General features: G+C 56.5%; 1 protein-coding gene across 5 annotated transcripts in view; it reads left to right on the top strand.

Annotated features, from left to right (window-relative positions):
- Positions 1 to 14,205, top strand: part of NEK6 (NIMA related kinase 6) — a 97,133-nt gene extending 82,928 nt beyond the window's left edge. For all 5 annotated transcript variants that reach the window (XM_015116870.3, XM_015116871.3, XM_015116873.3 and 2 more), the window contains exons 8-10: positions 1,549 to 1,643; positions 9,528 to 9,641; positions 12,610 to 14,205. In XM_015116870.3, the coding sequence (XP_014972356.1) occupies positions 1,549 to 1,643; positions 9,528 to 9,641; positions 12,610 to 12,720 (320 nt within the window). In that variant the 3' untranslated portion in view covers positions 12,721 to 14,205. The remainder of the gene's footprint in view (positions 1 to 1,548; positions 1,644 to 9,527; positions 9,642 to 12,609) is intronic.
- The last annotated feature ends 930 nt before the right edge of the window (positions 14,206 to 15,135 follow it).

The raw sequence follows: 15,135 nt of genomic DNA, 5'->3' as shown, positions 1-15,135 counted from the left end.
GCTGGAATGCAGTGGCTCACTGCAGCCTCCACCTCCTGGGTTCAAGGGTTTCTCCTGCCACAGCCTCCTGAGTAGCTGGGATGACAGGTGTGCACCACCATGCCTGGCTAATTTTTGTGTTTTTAATAGAGACGGGGTTTCATCATGTTGGCCAGGCTTGTCTCAAACTCCTGACCTCAGGTAATTCACACACCTCGGCCCCCCAAAGTGGTGGGTTTACAGGCATGAGACACCGCGCCTGGCCGCTTAAGTGTTTTAATTTGCCATTCCCTGATGAGTAATGAGAAAAGTAGCCTTGCTTCATGTGCTTATTGGCCACTGGGATATTCTCTTTTGTGAAGTGCCTGTTCAAGGCTTTTGCTCACTTGAATAAGGGAGTAGTTTGTCTCTTACATATTGATTTACAGAAGCTTTGAAATATATTCTGTAAAGAGTCCATTGTCAGGTGTATGTGTTGGGATGATTTTCTCCCAGTCTGTGGCTTGCCTTTTAACTCTGAATGGTATGGTTTGATGAACGGAAGTTCCTAGTTTTAATGCCTTACACACATTTCCTTTTTGGTTAGTGCCTTTTCCATCCTGTTTAAGAGATCTCAGCCAACCCCGAGTCTGGATGGGCTAACTGGTGGTGGCCACAGGCAGGACTAAGCGCTCGGTTTCTGGAGCCTGAGGGTCTGGGTTTGAACTAATTCCTGCCACTCTTATGCAAACTGAGCCTCAGTTTCTCCATCTGCAAAATGGAGATGCTGCCTCGTAGCACTGTTGGGAACATGGATGAGCTGACACATGCAAGATCTTGGTTAACCTCCACAGTGATGGTTTTTTCACTCTTCAGAGCCTGATCCTGATTCTTGTGGATTCAAACAGTCCCCTTAAAGGACATGTAGTCAGCTGCTTCCCCCAGCCGGGCCGAGGCATCCCCTTCCCCTGGGCAGCTGGCAGAAACACCAACCCCCAGCTCTCCAGCCGCATCCTGATTTTTTTTTTTTTTTTTTTTTGAGACGAATCTCACTCTTGCCCAGGCTGGAGTGCAGTGGCATGGTCTCGGCTCACTGCAACCTCTGCCTCCTGGATTCAAGTGATTCTCCTGCCTTAGCCTCCCGAGTAACCGGAATTACAGGTGCCCGCCACCACACCCAGCTAATTTTTGCATTTTTAGTAGACACAGGGTTTCACCATGTTGGCCAAGCTGGTCTCAAACTCCTGGCCCCAGGTGATCCACCCACCTTGGCCTCCCAGAGTGCTAGGATTACAGGCATGAGTCATGGCGCCCAGCCTCCCAGCCTGATTCTTGGTCTCGGTGGGTCCAGGGAACCTGCTTGAAGTCCCCAGCACCCCAGGTGTTTAGTATCCTGCTAGCATGGGAACCTCTAATCTGATCCACCTGCTCATCTGACAGAGGAAGGCACAGGCCCAGAGAGGGAGAGGGCTGCTCAGAGACCAAGGCACAGTCTCTCCCCTGCCCCTGCATGCCCTCCCTCCAGCCTCACCTCTGTGCCCTGCCCCTGCCCTACCTGACGTGTAAGCAGCCCCGCTTGCTGTATTGCAGTGGGGACGCCCTACTACATGTCACCGGAGAGGATCCATGAGAACGGCTACAACTTCAAGTCCGACATCTGGTCCCTGGGCTGTCTGCTGTATGAGGTGAGTCTCTGCCCGCGGCTCAGCAGCATTTGGTGAGACGTGTTGGGGGTGCCCAGTTAGGGCAGGGCTCACCCTACCAGCTCAGGTTGGAACCCAGGAATGTCACGTCTGCCTGAGGCATCGGTACCACCAGGGCCCTGTCCTTCACCCTCCTCAGCCCACGTGGGGCCTGGTCTGCAGGGTCAGGCTGGCGGAGGCTGTTGGGGGTGGATGGCAGTGGGTGGGGTCCGGGAAGGGAAGACAGGAGGAGAACAGGCCGGCACCTGACCCCCAGCTGCCCCTGCCCGTCGCCCTGGTGCTCACGTTAACACGCCAGCGACTGTGTTCATCATTTATTAAGGATCAGTCCCGTGCAGGGCACCGGGGTCAGGAGAGGGGTCAGACTTGCCTCATGTCCCTGAATCACTCTCCACGGACAGGTGGCCACCCCCTCTCCCCTGAGCTGTGAAATGGAGCTCGGGGATGGCCACTTCAGACCTGGTGGCCTGTCTGGACGAAGGGACAGGAACCGTTTTGAGTTTTGATGGGCCCAGACGTGTAACGATAAGAACAAATGGAAGTCCCCCACCCATTTTGTCCAGCCACACTGGGACCCCAGGTGACGAGGGGTGTGGGGAGCATGAATCACTCTTGGCCGTGAAGTTCTTGCAGCCACTGGCCGGAGGGAGGCCTAAGCCCTCTGGTGTCCAGGTTGGCAGCCACACAAACTCCCCTCTCCCCTAGACCACCAAAGGCTGGGTGGCTCTGGGATTCCATCCAGCTGGCTGAGTCCCTCCGCATCTGTAAAATGAGAACAGGAGTACCTGTCTTGCATTGTCCTAGTCCTAATAAATGACAGACAAGAAAGGGCTCTGGAAACCGCCCCAGGCTGTTAGACACCAAGCCCGGCTTGGTTTTCTAGTTGGAACCGAGTCTTTTTCTGCTTTCCCCGGAGCTGACTTGAGCAAGCGTGGGGTCTGGCTTGGAGCTGACGCACTGAAAGAAGCTCAGTCCCGGCTGCTGTGGCCGGTGACAGTCCACAGCAGTGATGCTCAGGACAGCGTGTCCAGGACCTGCCTCGAGTGCTGAGCAGTTGTCCGCAGAGCCTGATTGCTCTGTCCCCTGGGGACCGTCGACTCTGAGGCTGACGTCACAGCCCTTGTGCGTGAACTTGAGGGCTACGCTGCCCGCCGCTGGGCCACATGCGGCCCATAACAGCTCTCGTGGCCGGGGTCTTGTGGCCACAGTCTTTGGGTGGTGAGATTTCCCGTCCCCACATTACAGATTGAGACTGTGAGATCAAAACTCTGATCTGTTTGCAGGGCTTAAACTTCACAGAATCTTTCTTTTGTTTTTTTGAGACAGAGTCTCACTTTGTCACCCAGGCCGGAGGGCAGTGGCACAATCTCAGCTCGCTGCAACCTCGACCTCCCAGGTTCAAGTGATTCTCCTGCCTTAACCTCCCAAGTAGCTGGGACTACAGGTGCCCCCCACCTGGCAAATTTTTGTATTTTTTGGTAGAGACGGGGTTTCACCATGTTAGCCAGGCTGGCAGCCAGTGACCTGCTATTGTAAGAACACATATTTTAACAGACTGGCTGGAGGTGTGGTCCTTGTGGAACTGGTGCTTGGGACCCCTTCTCCCGGGGCTCAGCAGATGCGGATGACAAGAGGGTGGGACCCCTTCTCCCGGGGCTTAGCAGAGGTGGGTGATAAGAGGGTCTGTGGGTGAGCCTGGCCCTGACAGAGCTGGGTGCTCTTTCCAGGACTCCACAGGGCATCGGTCGCAGGAGGAGCTCTTTGAATGAGGGTCTAGCTGGAGCAGCTGTGCAGTGTGCAGTGGATGGCGGAGGGCCCCGCAGGTGAAAGGGGGACAAGCCATTTGTCCTCCCTGCCTCCGTGTCTCTCCACAGCCCAGCTCCTGGGTGGGTTGGAGTGGTGGCGGGTGTTGAGCAGGGTGTGTGGGTGGGCTCGGGGGAGGGCAGTGGAGGTAGGAGAGAATTTGGAGGGGAGTCAGTGTCTTTAGCCGCGGGAGACAAGACATGTAAGTCCAAACTCTTCTGAGACAGGAAGAAACCTGCTGGTGTTGGCCCCGTGTGCCTGCATATTCCGAACAGCCCCGGGGAGGGTGCGTGTGTTAAATCCAGGTGGGGAAAGCCCCGGGTGACGACAGTTGCTGAGCGGCGTGGAGCCACCGAGCTGCTGGTGTGTGTCCCCCAGGAGGAGTCGTGAGTCCCAGTCTCTCTGGGACTCCTCTGAGTACAGGCACTTACGCAGGTGGCCACTCTGGCCACCAAGGTCGCTGAGGCTAGCAGAATCACACCCATGTCACCTGCTAACCTGGCTGTCCCTGGGCTCAGGGCTCCAGGGTCACCGCCCTGCCCCCACCTGCTGTAGGGTCTCAGGAGGGGATGCAGACCCACCTGTAAGTGGGCATCGTCCACCCAGTGTCAGATCCCGAGGGGCAGAGACAGGCGTTCTAGGTTTCCCAAGGCCCGGGCAAATGCCCGCAGCAGCGCGGACAGCCGGGGAGCACAATTTTGAAGGAGCGCACATGTCTGTGTGTAGGCAGCTCACTTACCAACTCACTCGAATCCAAATCCCAGCTCCAGGGCCCACCCACGGAAGGATCCGGGCAAGTCAGCCCCTCCCAGGTGCGCTCCAGGTGTCCCATATGTAGAATGAGATCCCAGCCCACCTTGTCATAGTGAGGAAGGAATGAGGCCCTGGGGGTGAGGCGCCCGAGTCAGAGAAGGCCCTGAGGCCTGTCCACCGGCCGCAGGCCAAGCACGCGCACTTCTGCCCGCCTCTGGCCTGAGGCTCCTGCTGCTTGCCACATTTCCCTTTTTGCTTTGGCCAGCGGGAAGCCAAAGTGCAGCCCAGCCTCAGTCCCCGAAGAGGCTCCGCTTCGTCCTCCTTTCCTCCTGTGTCTCATCCCTGGGTCAGATGGTTTTTTGTTTCTCTTTCCATTCTGCTTTGTGTTTTTGTAAGCTGCTTCCTGTCTCCCATGAACCATGGGGGTCTCCATACGTAAACACACACACAGCATATGAACACACGCACAGGCTGGCCAGGCTCTCAGAGCTGTGCCCACCTCCCCGGGGTTGGGGCTGGGCTGGGGCCGGGAGGCCGGCAGCTGGCTCCCTTTGCCTGTGCCAGGCCCTCCACTTGAGAACCAGCCCTGCAGTTCCCAGCCCCGTTCCCTGCCTGAGTCTTTGTCTCGGCTCTGCAGAGGCAGACACAGCCCATCCTGTGCCAGGCCTCACTGGATTCTGGGTCGGGCCGTCCTCCTCCGAGTCCTCGTTTGTGGGCACCTAAATGTGCATTTCACGAGGCAGCCCCGCCTTCGTGGCTCCCTGGCACTGAGGCCCGGGTTCCACCGAGCTGACTCATTTGTTGGAGTAAGTGGGGCTGTGCGGCTCGCAGCTGCGGGGGGACAGACCACAGCCGGGGCGGGTGGGGGGACGAGGGGACAGATTGCAGCCGTCCAGGGCTTTGTGGTGTGGGGGATGGATCACAGCTGGAGAGGGTGTTGGTGGCGGGGGGGGACAGATACCACTCTATGGGTGGATACCAATCAGCAGTGGGAAGTGAATGAAACACAGCAGTCGAGCCCTGAGGGGACTGGCGTCCTCAGGGACGGCAGGCACTGACCTAACCCTGGCAGTCCCGGCCTCACACAGCAGCAGGCTGGTGTGGCCACCCATGGCCAGCCCATCCAAGGGTGACGGGGCAGGGGCTCTGTGCCAGGTGACCCCCCTCCACTCCTGCAGCCCCGAAAGGGGAAGGGGAAGAAGAAGGGGAAGGCGAAGCAGGCATTTCCCCAGCAGACAGGGAGGGGAGCCACATCTGAGCCCACGGCCATGTAATTGGAAAGAGGCCTCCCGCAGTCATGCCCGGAGCCTCCCACCCGCACAGCCTGTGGTGTCTTCCAGGGGCGCCAGCCTGAAGAGCTGTGTCAAAGTCCCCCACCCTCTCCGGACTACAGCTGAGGATCCTGCACAGGGCACATACCCAGGTCACCTGGGTCCTGGTGACAAACACAGCCAGAGAAAACCTGCCCTTCCCCAAGCCCCAGCACGGCCTGGAAGGCTCAAAAGCCCCTGTGCTCGTCCCTGTGGCTGCAGCGACAGATGCCACCACGCCGATGGCTTCAAGCAACATAAGTTTACTCTGTTAGATCTCGTGGATTCTGGACGCCAGATGTCCAAAATCAGTCTCGCTGGGCTAAGTCAAGGTGTCAGCAGGCAGGCGCCTTCTGGAGGGTCTGGGGGTGAATCTTGTTTCCTTGTGTTTTCCATGGAAAATGGAGAGGCCACCCGCAGTCCTCGGCCTCCGCCTCGTGTCACCGCAGCCTCTGGTGTGCGTCAGCCTGGCGTCTTTCCCTCTTCCGTGCCCTTCTCCCTCGGGCTTCCTCTCATGAGGGCTCTTGTGGCTACGTTGGGGCCCACCTGGATAATGCCCCCATCTCAGGAGCCAACATTTCATCACACCTGCAAAATCCTGTTTGCCCTATAAAATGTCATTTACAAGTCCCAAAAATTCAGTGATGGACGCCTTCGGGGCCCATCATTGAGTCCCCCATACCCTCTCTCAAACTTGGGCATCAACTATTACCGAGGACCTCCTGCGGCCACCGGAGTTGCTGGCACTGACCCCAGCTAGTGGGAGCCACCACAAAGCCCTGCCGCTGGCCCCCGGCTGGGGCCCCAGCAGAGTTTGTTTAAGAGGCTGGAATCAGGAGTGCTGGCCTGAACATGGAGTGAATCATAAGACTCGCAGGCCAGGTGGTGGGGAGCCCCCAGTGGGAGCTGGGAGCAGCAATGCCCGAGCTTGGGATATGGGAAGGCCGGGCTCTGTTCTCATTACCCAGATACCCATGGAGGTGCCCAGTGGGCTGCCCGCTCTGCAGGACTGATTTTTACCTATGTGGGAGCTCAGCTGCAAGTACGGAGCTAGAGGAATTGACTCGTTCAGTGCCAGTCCCAGGATCCTCATGGGGGGCATCCTTGCAGCAGCCTTGAGGTGCCCAGCTGGGACTGAGACCCAGCGAGACAGCGGACTCAACGGGAAGATCCACGGAGCCTTGGCCGAGACACTGCTTTGGAATCCTGCTCGGATGATGGAGTGGCCTGGACACCCCTCCGTGGTGGAGGAGCAGGGCTGCAGACCTCCTGGTCTCCAGTCACCCTTCAGTCTGGGACATGCTCGAGAGACACTGGGTGACGAGATGGGTGTCTGAGGCCCTGACAGGCAGGAGTCAGATCCCCCTTGTCCCTCTGACATCTCAGATCACACACCAGCTTCTCTCAGCCCTCCCGGTGGGGGCCAGGGCCCACCTGCCCCCTTTTCCTCGGCCATGTGTCACCCCGATAACACCAGGGAGAAGAGCTTGGCATTTGAGGAGCAGCGCTGAGAGCCATGGCTTCGGCAGTTCTAACGAGGCCCCAGACAGTGTGTCCTCTGTGTTTCGACCAGTCAGAGGCTGGGTGGCCACTGGTAGAAGGAGATCTCGCCGTCCAGGGTAATCGTTCTAATCCCCGCAGCCCAGAGCTTCCTTCACAGCCCGTCGCCCTGATGAGGGTGGAAGGCCCGTGGCCGGCAGCGGCGTGGGGGCAGGCTGGGGCGGACGGAGGAGGCCTGTTCCTGGGGAAGGCTGAGAGGGGTCCTCTGGCATAGCTCACTGCTGACCCCATTCCAAAGGCTTTTCTGAAACGATGTGGGGAAGGTGCTGGAAAGAACACAGACATGATCTGAAGCAGATGCCAGCTTGGGGGCTCAGTGCTCCCCTCAGCGTTCGGGGGCCTTCGGAGTTCCCAGCAGCGAGGTTTATAAAATTCACAGCAAATGGGCGTGATCTGAAGTTGAAGGTTGGCCGATTCCTCTCTGGGGTCAGGCACGTGAAAAACTGGGGCCGTCGTTCACTGGACCAGCACTTAGAATGTCCCTTCTGTGCTGCACCGTAACGGTGCCCAGGAAGATCCACCTTCATCCTCCAGCTGCAACTCGGGGGCACCCAGCTCACCCCAGGTGACTGTCCTGGAGTCTCAGCTGCTCTCTGCTACGGCAACAGAGGTCCTTTGCAAATGCTCGATGAACCCTTTGCACCAGAGTCTTGTTTTAATTCCTGGACATGCGTCACCTGGGGGGCGCATTTGGCAGACTCCCAGCTGCTCCCGGTCAGGTCAGCAGACCCCAAAATGGCAGGGCCTCTGCATCCTCACACTTCCCCTGCCTGGCCAGACCCTCCCTGCAGCCCTCCTCCAAGGGTGGGTTTCAGGGTCCACATGGGTTCCCAGCCCTTCTCCGAGGGGCCCAAGCTCCCAGCCAGTGGGAAGACAGAGGTGATGCTGTCCCTGAACACCCGCATGAAGGCACCTGGCCTGGCCTGGCCTGGGCTCCTGGTCCTGAGGGTGCTGAACCTGGGGCTGAGGAAAGCCCACAGTCTCCAGGCCACACTCAGTAGCTTCCCCAAAGGCCACCTGCAAACCCAAGGATGGTGCCAGGCTCTGAAGCCCTCCTGAAGGAGGCAGGCCCTTGGGGTCACCAGACCTGTTCATGGACGAACAGAGAATAGGGCAAGACCAGGAAACCCAAGCTGACGGGCACCCTCAAACCCTGCTACCAAGGACGACTCCTCACTCAGCCTCTGGGGCGCGAGGACAAGCGACGGTTCCCCAGGGATCCAGGGCCCCTCAGTAGGAGCCCAGGAGCCCTTGGCCAAGGAGCCAGAGCAGGGTGGCCCTGGCAGCCTGGCCCCTCCGAGGGGGCCAAACAGGAGGGCACTCGCCTGACAGCACTTCACTAGCCGGAGGCATTGGGCCTCGGGGGGTGGTCCAGGGGGCAGTCAGCCACAGTGAGCTGGAGTGACCAGAAGCCCTTTCCCATTATGGGTTCATAATGGGGTGGCCAGCGGGTGCCACGCTGGGCTACTGCACCGCCACCTCAGGGCCACTGTGGCCCCGGCACACCCCCTTGAGGAGTCCCCTGTGAGTGAGTGGTGGGGTGGGGCGGCCTGGCAGCACCCTGATAGCTGGCAACTCACGGGGGGGCCACCGCCCCACAGGCCTTTCACTCCCCCGTGGCGGTGGCTGGCCTTCAGGGCAGAACCAGTGCCGCAGGCCTCACCTCATCAAAGGTGGTCATGGCCATGCTGGTGGTGCCGCCTCCATGTGCCAGCCTAAGCCTCGCCACAGGCCTGCGGGTGGGGCCATTGTACACATGAGGAAACTGAAGTCCAGACACGCAGCAAGTGCAGAGCTGGGGTCGGGACAGAGCTGGGGCTGGCTGTGGAGCCAGGAGCTTCCCTCCCACCTGAAGGTTCCCTTGAACAAGCTGCGGCGCCCCTCCATCCAGGGGCAGGAGGCTGCCTCCCTCCCTCTTGAACCCCCTGCAGTAGTAGCTCCGCCAGGGGCTGGCGAGAACAGCCACAGTGAAATGCCTCACCCTTCTCGGGCCCACCCCACCCCAAAACATCAGTCCATAGGTAAGGAAAGCTCCCTGAATGTGCGAGGCACAGACACATGCCCCTACGGGGATCTTCGAAATCGTGTTTTATGGAAATAAGACCGTGCACTTGGGAACCTGCCGCACGGAGCCTCGGTCCCCCGGGCTGAGGTGGGAGCAACGTGAGAATTGGCTCGCAGCGTCCAGCTGCCCTTCTTGATTGCCTTTAAAGTTTTGTCACCGAAACCCTCGTGCTCACTTAATCCAGTGATAACCAGGATGGTGGTGCGCCTGCTCCTCTGTTGAACCCCCAGCTCAGCGATTCGGGGGAGAAGTCCTGCTGGACTCGCTGCGGTCAGGACCAGAGAGAGCCCATGCCCCAATCTGGAGCAGCCTCCTCTCCAGTCCTTCCGAGCCTTGAGGCCGAAAGCTCATCTTCGTTGTCCCCCTCCCTTGCAGATGGCAGCCCTCCAGAGCCCCTTCTACGGAGATAAGATGAATCTCTTCTCCTTGTGCCAGAAGATCGAGCAGTGTGACTACCCCCCGCTGCCCGGGGAGCACTACTCCGAGAAGGTGAGTTTGCAGGAGCCGGAGCCTCGCAAGCCCCGGGAGGCCACCGAGGCTTATGAAGGCCGCTCCAAAACACCGTAGCTGTGGGGCTGAGGATAGGCTCACTTTACACGGTGCAGAAAGGGGGCTTTCTGGAAAAGTGACTTGGAGATGGGAAAGTAGGTGATTGCACTGAAGGAGGGGTCTCACCATGCAGCTCCAGTTTGGGACCCCCAGGTAGGAACCAGTGGGATGTGGCCCTTGGCACACCTCCACCTGTTCAGCTGCCAACTCGGTGCTCCAGTGGGAGGCCCACCGCTGCAGGTCCCCAGGACAGGGCCTGTGCCGTGCCAGACATGGGAACAGATACAGGGGCAGGATGCAGCAGGCCTGGCGTCCCCATACTGCCCATGGTGGCCACTCTGCTCCCATGACAGGAAACTACAGCAGGGGGACTGGTCAGTTTCCTCCTTATGATATGACAGACTTAACACCCTGGGCTTCTACTGTCAACATTTTACACTGGCTGCAGGGGCCGCGGACACAGGCTCCCACGGGTCTGGCATGGGGCTGTGCCAGTTACTAGGAATGTGTGAGTATCTTCTTCCTAGGCTCCATCCCCTTGAAGATGGGACTAACAGATAATCTCCTTGGTGGATAATCGTGAGGAAGAAAGCACAGGTTTCCTGGCATAGCAGGGTGAGCAGGGTCAAAAGTGTACACACATGTTCACACTCTCTCTGCACTGTTCCTAGGTGAGTCACATAACCTTCCTGAGTCAGTTTCTTCACCTATACAATGGGGATAATATTAAATCTTCCACACAGGATTAGCATAAGGATTAAGGTAAGGCACCAGGCTAACTAACACTGCCACCACCACCGAAAGTGGCCAATGGACGGGGCCTGGCCCAGTCGGTGACTCAGTGGTCACTAAATGTCATGTGACCCTTATTTCTGTTCAAGGTCAATGCTAGTGGGTGAGTCTGGGGCCTCCCTGGGCCCACCCCATAGGACCATAGGCCATCACCTCAGGATAATAGTAACAGCTCATGTTCAGACTTCCTGAGTTGAATCTTCCCCTCACCCGTTTACCAATAAAGAACAGACAGACACAGTCAAGTTAAAAAGACCAGGGAGGCAGGATCTGAACCCAGACGCCCAGCCACGGAGCCATCCTGCTTCTTGATGGCGTGTCTCTTTGGTGGTCCATCAGTTAGCTGGGGTGAGGCTCTGGAAGGAGCGCCCTTGCCCCGGCCAAGCTGCACAGGGCAGGTCCTGAGTGCTCCGCCCCTGTGTCCGGGCAGGAGGGTCCTCGCGGGGCGCCTGTGCTGAGCCTGTGCTCGCTGGCGTTGCAGACTCCAGGGCTAGAGGAGTTCGAGTGTCGGGCGCTGCGCAGTGCCCTTCCTCTCCTGGCTCCCAAGTTCTGACCTGCACCTTTGGAGGAAGTGTTTCTGCTCCCAGTGGGAGGAAAAACAAGCTGCATCTCTTTACAAAGTTGCCATTTGCTTTTTCCTTTCTCCTCTTCTGAATGCGGACTTGTGTACCAAGCCGTGCAGCTGGAGCTGATGACCACTCTGCTTTGGCCGTCAGTCTAAAAATGGGAGCTGCCCTCTCTGCTTCAGTTATGAGGCTGAAATGAGCACCGAAGCGCCCATCCCAAGTCAGCCCTTTCCCGGCCACGAGCCCTCACTCCCCGGAGCACTGGCTCTCTCTGGGCCCTACTTTTAAAGTTATATCACCGCTTAGAAATGAAAATAAGACTTTATTATTTTTGTTTCTCTTGAATTCTGAAAATTTCAAACATGCACTTATTGCCAACTGTGCGTTTACATCATAAATTAGTTTGAGTCACAGACACTTCACCTGAATCTGGTTTTCTTGGGCATTTTAACCTGTTAGAGGCCAACCACAGGTACCTCCCCCGAATATTGTAAGGTTCAGAAAACAGCCGTCCATCCATAGGCAACCTCAGACGCCAGGAGTGGCCTAGCAGGCTGCAGGCCCCGTGTCCCCTGGGCTTCTCGGTTGGAAGGCATGCACACAGGTGGGAGGGATACCCTAAGGCTCTGCGGCCCAGGGAGAAAATGCCCCATCAGCTGAGAGGAGCCCTAGTCTACAGGAAGCCCAAGCCCCACCCCTCAGCCTAAGGAGCCTGCGCAGCAGTAGCCCCCGGGCCTCCAGAACGTCCTGTGGGCCCTCCCCAGACTCCCTGAGTGTGGCCACTGAGACCACCAGAGCCCCCTCTGGTTCAAAACCACCCGGCTTCCTGCTGCTGCGGCCTGCGGGGCTGGCCACCCCTCCAGCAGCAGGTATTTAAATGAAAACCAATGGCTATGAGCCCGTGATGCAGGGTAAGATGTAGGCATTTTAAGGTCATTATTTTAATTACCATTAAAATAATTGGCACTCCGGCTATCAGAAGAATGGAGGCGATCAGAGGTGCAAGGCACCCCTCCCCCACCTCGGGGCGGGAGCAGCCTTCAGTGTCTGTATAATTAAAAGCTCCGTCTTTCATGAGCACAATAAAGGGGCCGGGAGGTGGGCAGACTGCAGCCCTGCTGCATGTTAATGCGTTTATTATGATCAATAAGCCCTTGCCTTGAGTTTTGTCCTCTGGTTTGGGCATCTGCGTGACTGACAGCAGATACACACACACTTTTCCCAGCAGAGAGAGACACACAGTTTGCCCAGTGGTGTGGACAGCTACAAGTTCAAAATTATTTGGAGGTTAACCATTCTTAGAGTCTCAAAGCACAGTCTTTGGGACTAGACAGGCCTAGGAAGGGTACTGGCTAGCCCTTGGGAGCCACGCGGCTGCGCACCCCTTACTTGCCCCAGCCAAACACCGTTCTTCGGCTCTAACGGGGAAAACAGGACTGACTGGTTGCTCTGAGGAGGAAGTGCCTTCATGCAGACTGACTGCAGAGTGCGGAGCCTCAGCAAGGCTGCTTTCTTTTCTTGAGAATAACACACCGTTCTCTCCCCTGCAGTTACGAGAACTGGTCAGCATGTGCATCTACCCTGACCCCGACCAGAGACCTGACATCGGCTACGTGCACCAGGTGGCCAAGCAGATGCACGTCTGGACGTCCAGCACCTGAGCGTGGATGCACCGTGCCTTATCAAAGCCAGCACCATTTGCCTTACTTGAGTCGTCTTCTCTTCGAGTGGCCACCTGGTAGCCTAGAACAGCTAAGACCACAGGGTTCAGCAGGTTCCCCAAAAGGCTGCCCAGCCTTACAGCAGATGCTGAAGGCAGAGCAGCTGAGGGAGGGGCGCTGGCCACACGTCACTGACAGCCAAATTCAAAAGTCCTTTCTTTATACTGTTGGGGACAATCTTAGCTGGGTTAACAAGGGCAGGTGGTTCAGCGAGCCACGGCAGCCCCCTGTATCTGGATTGTAATGTGAATCTTTAGGGTAATTCCTCCAGTGACCTGTCAAGGCTTATGCTAACAGGAGACTCACAGGAGACCGTGTGATTTGTGTAGTGAGCCTTTGAAAATGGTTAGTACCGAGTTCAGTTTAGTTCTTAGTATCTTTTCAATCAAGCTGTGTGCTTAATTTACTCTGTTGTAAAGGGATAAAGTGGAAGTCATTTTTTTCCATGGAGTGGAGATTCTGCTAATATTTTTATCTATGTTTTATAACTTGGTGAGTGACGATGAGAGCCCTGCACCTGCCAGAGCATCACAGGCAAATGGCATCGGGAAGCAGGGGCATCTTCCTGGCAACCAGGCTGGGCCATCTTCTCCTGGACACCTGCTGTGTACCAGGCATTTCATCACCTCCTTGAATGCTGGCGGTTCATTTCATGATCAGTGTTAAGCATTTTCCTCCATGGGAAGAAAGGATGGGATGTAAAAAAGCTAAGGGCTATCCTTTACAAATTCTGGTTCTGCAACTTCCTAGCGTGACTTTGGGCTTGGGCAAGTTTCTTAGCCGTTCTGAGCCTTAGTTTCCTCATCTGTACAATGAGATTAATAGTACCTATCTACCTTCAGGATTGCTGACAGAATCTGAAATAAAATATGCAAGTTAGCTAGTACAAAGTAGATGATCCAAAAATGGTAGCCACTCACCCTTCACAAACTGAAGTCCATGGGCCACGGAAGCCAAGAATTAATGTACACCTGTATCATGTGTAGGAAACCAGACAGGTGTTCCTTATTTCTTGTTCCCAAACAGGATTAACTGTGAAGACTAATTTATAAATGTGAACCTAAGAAAACTCCAGCTCTGAAGGAAATCATTTGAATTTTGTTTTTGTACGTAAAGTTAACCTTCCAGTGGTCTGAGCTGTCGTCACTGACTTGATGACAGTCTGGCCCTCCAGACGAGAGCAGCGCTGGCATCGGGCAGGTGATTCCTGACACCTGCTGCCTGCAGGCATTCGCTGACCGGGCTTTTCCTGGAGGAAACTCCCAGGGCCAGACGGCCGCTGCTTCCGCGCGTGGACTCGGATCTGCTGTGACACCGTCTGCCCGACAGTCTCTCCACAGGCAGCCTTTCCTCTGTACTTTTTCTCCATGGTCGAAATAAAACAGGGTGACTGGGAGTTACTTATAATTCATGAAGATTTTAAAATGGCTTTGGAGATTTTGCTTTTAAACCAGTAGGTCCAAAACTTAAAACAGTGTCTGCAGCACAATTGCTTGAGGAACCTCGAAAAACACAACTTCCCAAGCCCCATTCAGTAATCCCAGGATTTCTTTAAGCTCCCCAAATAATTCTGATACTCATCAGCCAAGGTGCTGCGCTCATGAGGTAATTCCATTGTTCTCCCCGGCCTGCTCCTGGCAGCTGTGACATAGGAGCTGGCCTGAGCAGATTCACCCTGGAATGTTCTCTCCAAGGGAGAATCAAGTCCGTGTCGCCTGCCTAGTGCTTACCACTGAAGGTTTTTCTGATTCCAGACACACTTTGTGCCAATATTCTGCTTGCAGCTCTCTGAGCCCCTACCCGTGCCTCCCCAACACTGCCAGCCCCAGCATGCAATGAACCTACTTTGTGCATGCCACCCGCTTTCCACACCATGAGAACAATCTGCCCACCTGGACCCTCTGGAGGGGCACGATCTCAGCCACTCACCGGGCCTGAGTGTGTGTGAAATGATCATGTCCTACTTACTTCAAAACAGTAACCCCAAAACATTCCTTTTATTTCTGTGAAACCGGCCAAAGTGAGGTCCACCCACCTTCACGCAGCTCTGGCGGTGCACCTGCCTACCTTCTCTTGGTACTCAGAACTGAGCTGGGCTTGAGAACTCAGAGGTTTGGCTTTGCCATTTCTTTCCTAGTTGCTGCTGAGGTGGAAGCTGTGCTGCACTTACCACCCCATTTCAAAACCAGACCAGACCAGAGGCCACCCCGAACAGAGTCAGCCAGCAAAAGGGGCAGGTATCGATGTTCACCTGAAGCCTCAAGGGAATCCACTCTGACTTCTGACAGCAGAGGGGTGCATGGCTCCTACGCTCTCCTGAGCCAGTGCTCAAGGAGGATCAACACCCTGAAGGGC

The sequence above is a fragment of the Macaca mulatta genome, chromosome 15, assembly GCF_049350105.2.
Source record: "Macaca mulatta isolate MMU2019108-1 chromosome 15, T2T-MMU8v2.0, whole genome shotgun sequence".
NCBI classification, from domain to species: domain Eukaryota; kingdom Metazoa; phylum Chordata; class Mammalia; order Primates; family Cercopithecidae; genus Macaca; species Macaca mulatta.
The sequence above is the reverse complement of the archived record's forward strand: the minus strand, read 5'-3'. Positions and strand labels throughout refer to the sequence as shown.